The following is a 3,854-nucleotide window of genomic DNA, read 5'->3' as shown; positions in this document are numbered from 1 at the left end:
CATTGTTTAAATACCCCTATAGCTTCTCCTACAGTTTGAGAAACGTGTATAAATTGAATATGGATTATACGAGGAATGAACAGTTAAAGTTGTTTACGTACACTCTGCTTCTGGATGAACAAATTGTTCTCAATACATATCTATCGGCTAAGATGATTTTCTAAGGTATATTCAGTTAGGGGTATCACAATGACACTAACAAGTTCAATTTAAATGTCAGAAAAAAAAATGGTAATTCTACTATAAAAGTTAAATTTACATGTATTCATTTAATTATGACTTGAGTGCGTATCCACGGGTTAAATTCTAGTGTGTTTGCAAAACAAAACAAAAAAGAAAAAGAAAAATAAAAATGTACACCATTCAAAATAAAAATGTACACCATTCAGTGGATCTAGAGAGAATCGAAATGAAGATATCCTGTGTTTGTAGCGGTCCTTTGGCCAAGAAACGAACAGACCCTAAGTATAGTAATACGATCTCGCATATTCTACCCTACAATATAAGGAACCGTAGAGAACCCAAAAATAACACAATCAGCCGTATTTAATGGTTTAATTATTATGTAAACAGTAGAATAGTAGGTTACGCTGAATGCCAGTTGGAGTAGATTTCATGAACTGTTAATGTATCAAGATCGTATCGTTACTGGACAGCAAAAGCATACACCAGATAATACAATTCAAAGAAGAGTGAAACACTGAAGCTGATCTGGCATCTTGTTTAATCTCCCCATAACACAAATACAACCATGTCCATCTTTCTCAGCAACTGATTTTGGGACTCAGATAATATTGCGGGTCTCTGAAAAACAATGTTAAGGTGTCTGCCTTCTCTGCTGCAAGATCTGTTTTCTCCAAAATATGATCTTTTGATGCTTTGGATATCGCTTCAATCGAACCAATGGCTTGATTTAGCTACAAAAGAGAGAAGATGCATAATAGCCATTTCAAGTCAAACAGAAACTCAAAGCCATAACCCACAAGAAAGCATCATCTTAAACAAAAACCTTGAGAACACATTGTGAATATAGAAGATAACACTCGAGACTTTCACCAGACTAGGAGCGAAGTTGGAAGTAACACTCGAGACTTTCACCATAAGATCGTCAAATTGATTTAACTCATAACTGAGGTAGGTAATGGGTGTAAATCCTTTTTAATAAAAATGAGACCTCAGGACATTCCTAAAATGACAAATCAAACTTTTAAGTTTAACGAAACGCTTAATTGCTCTTGCCGCTATAATTGGAAAAGCACCATTTCTACTCCATCAGAAGTGACAAACCAAATTATAAGTTAGCTAATTGTAAATATGCTATACAAGAAGGGATTTTATAATGTCACAAATACACTAAGAGCAACTCAAGCTTGAAACTTGGTAGTCTCTATGTTCTTTGTCCACACTATCTCATCTTCAGTCTAGAACATAGCATGATTTTGAATAGGCGGACAAAGTATGAAAAGACTTTTCCCTTTCTTTCAGTTTTTTATTAGTTTATTTGCATCTTTTTGGATTAACAGATATAAACAATGTCCACTATCTCAAGATTGTAAAGTGTTTGTTATTATAGCTAACCACCTCGTCGTGATTTGCTAATAATAACTATTCTGTAGAAACACCAACAGAGCTGAATGACAGCTATATCTAGACAGCCTGTCCAATGGGAAATAAGAGATGAGTTACTTGCCGTAGTATTTTAAGGATGGCTTCTCATCGGGGATAACTCATAAGTGAGTCCCCTATAGGGGTACAGGTCAGCTATGAAAGATAAGAAATTCATTCCTCTCATAGATGCAGATGCCTCTTATAAACATGCATGTACAGTCAAAGTCTTATTCAGTTCAGCAGTAAAACATAATGGCAGAACAAAATTACCGCATTAGCATCATGGTTGTCAATCCCAGGTATGGAAGTGACCACTCTGAGAAATGCATCCATCCTCTCCACTGATTGCTCCCTCTTTTGAAACAACATATCACATTTTTCAGATACTCCTTATACAGTAAGAAAAACGAAAAATTTGGTTAACCCACTGACCTCAACCTTCAATTTAGAGAGAGCATCCTGCCGCTTACAAACTGCAGTACAAGTTTTCATTTGGGAATTTTTAGGTGAAGAATTAGTAATAAAGATTCATTTAAGAGCCTCCAAATTATATAGTTACCTCCACGAGCATGTGCTATCTTTACAATCTTTTCAAATCCCATCTCTAAGTCTTGGACTGGAACAAATGTTGGCCTGCCAATCTCCATGCCATACCTTACCAAACCAACATATCCAAGTTCCTCAAAAACAGAATTTTGTCATGTAAAAACCAGTTTGATCACAGGGGATTGGCAACTCACTTGAAATAAGAACGAACAAAGGAATCATTTTGCTCTGTGGTCGGGAGCGTGATAATCACATAGAGATTTCCGAATTGCCCTTTCAGGTTCTGTACCCTGAGTAACATCATGATGTCAGACCGAGATCAAGGAAAAAAGGTTAGAATAAAAGTAATAAACATATTACCTGCTAAAGATGGAGGACATACTGTCAGAATCCCAGTTCGTCACAAAAACAAATGCTACTGATAGTCCACCACAATTGAATATGAAGTCCTGTAATAAAAATTTCCACGGCTATAAATGAAAAACCAGTTTGACATATGTGAAGAGAAAAAAGAAAAAGCACTTACTGGCGATATAGGGACGATGTTAAGTCGGAATGAATTTTCCCTGAGAAAGGAGCATATGAAATGAATAAATGATGGGTGTTGTTCGTCTCTCCAGTTGCTTCTCATCATACAGACCCCACCACCTCCTGCAATAAAAAACATTATACTTAAGATGTGAAAATCTTACATCTAGATCACATGTTTGATAACAATTTAAACCAACTAAGAATGATGCAGTACCATACTATACCATTTCCAGTTTGACCTACAAAGTTTCCAAGTAAAAATCAAAGTGTTGAGAATCTTTACATACAATGTTGTTAACTAGTTAAATAAATGTGACCAGTGTGTGGTTGTATTTAAATCCCGAATAATTGAAATCTCTAAAATCAATGTATCGATTACTGTTCAAAGTTAAAACCCTAAACTAATAATAATTTTTAGCACAGAAGAAAAATTCAATGAAATTTAAATTGTTGTATGTACCTCTATTAGAATCAGTGGCAGGAAATCCACCATAATAATCTGCTCCGTTATTCGCCATCTTCTCTTCACCTTATTTTTCCTCGTCCTCAAATTCGATAAAACAAAAGGCCCGCCAAAATGTTGTTTATATATTAAAACTAGTATTTTGGGCAAAATGAGAGTTGTACAATTAGCTAAGCCATGTGGCAAGCTAGCATTTTTGGCACGCTCTATGAGCGGGAAAAACTGAAAATGAGAGTTGTCCGATTAACCAAGCCACAAAGGTAAGTCCAACAAAAGCCCAGTCTATGTGGCAAGATTGATTTTTAAAAAATTACAACCAAAGCCCACTCAAAATAAGCCCAACCAAATTGTAACTGAAGCCCAATAATAAAAAGCCCATCAAATTCCAGCCCAACTGCAATTGTTGACAACTCTAATTAGAGTTGAATATTACATTTACATATTTACCCTTGTCAAATATAATAAATTTCAAATAAAATCAGATTATAGTATTGTAAATAGAAATTATGAGTGAAGGCAAAATTGGAAAGCAAAAAATCCGGTTGATGGAAATAACACTGTTGCTTGGGGAGTTTTCCTTATAGGTAAAAGATAATGGGTGATGGGCTTGGGCCTAAGTTTGTCTGGGCCCATGGGTTAATTAAATAGTGGGCTTTTTACTACATGGACAATGGAAGAACATATATATATATATATATATATAGCC

General features: G+C 35.2%; 1 protein-coding gene across 1 annotated transcript; it reads right to left on the bottom strand.

The window, feature by feature from the left end:
- Positions 1–545: 545 nt before the first annotated feature.
- Positions 546–3,404, bottom strand: LOC147510689 (DNA ligase-like protein). The gene is made up of 8 exons (XM_086599335.1): positions 3,146–3,404; positions 2,681–2,805; positions 2,515–2,603; positions 2,349–2,444; positions 2,168–2,262; positions 2,041–2,081; positions 1,879–1,962; positions 546–917 (listed from the first exon to the last, which is right to left on the bottom strand). Exons 1-8 carry the CDS (start codon positions 3,201–3,203, stop codon positions 765–767), a joined length of 741 nt encoding a protein of 246 aa, XP_086455461.1. The 5' UTR covers positions 3,204–3,404; the 3' UTR covers positions 546–764.
- Between the last annotated feature and the right edge of the window lie 450 nt (positions 3,405–3,854).

This window comes from Coptis chinensis, chromosome 3 (assembly GCF_015680905.1).
Source record: "Coptis chinensis isolate HL-2020 chromosome 3, ASM1568090v1, whole genome shotgun sequence".
In the NCBI taxonomy this organism is placed as follows: Eukaryota; Viridiplantae; Streptophyta; class Magnoliopsida; order Ranunculales; family Ranunculaceae; genus Coptis; species Coptis chinensis.
The sequence above is the reverse complement of the archived record's forward strand: the minus strand, read 5'-3'. Positions and strand labels throughout refer to the sequence as shown.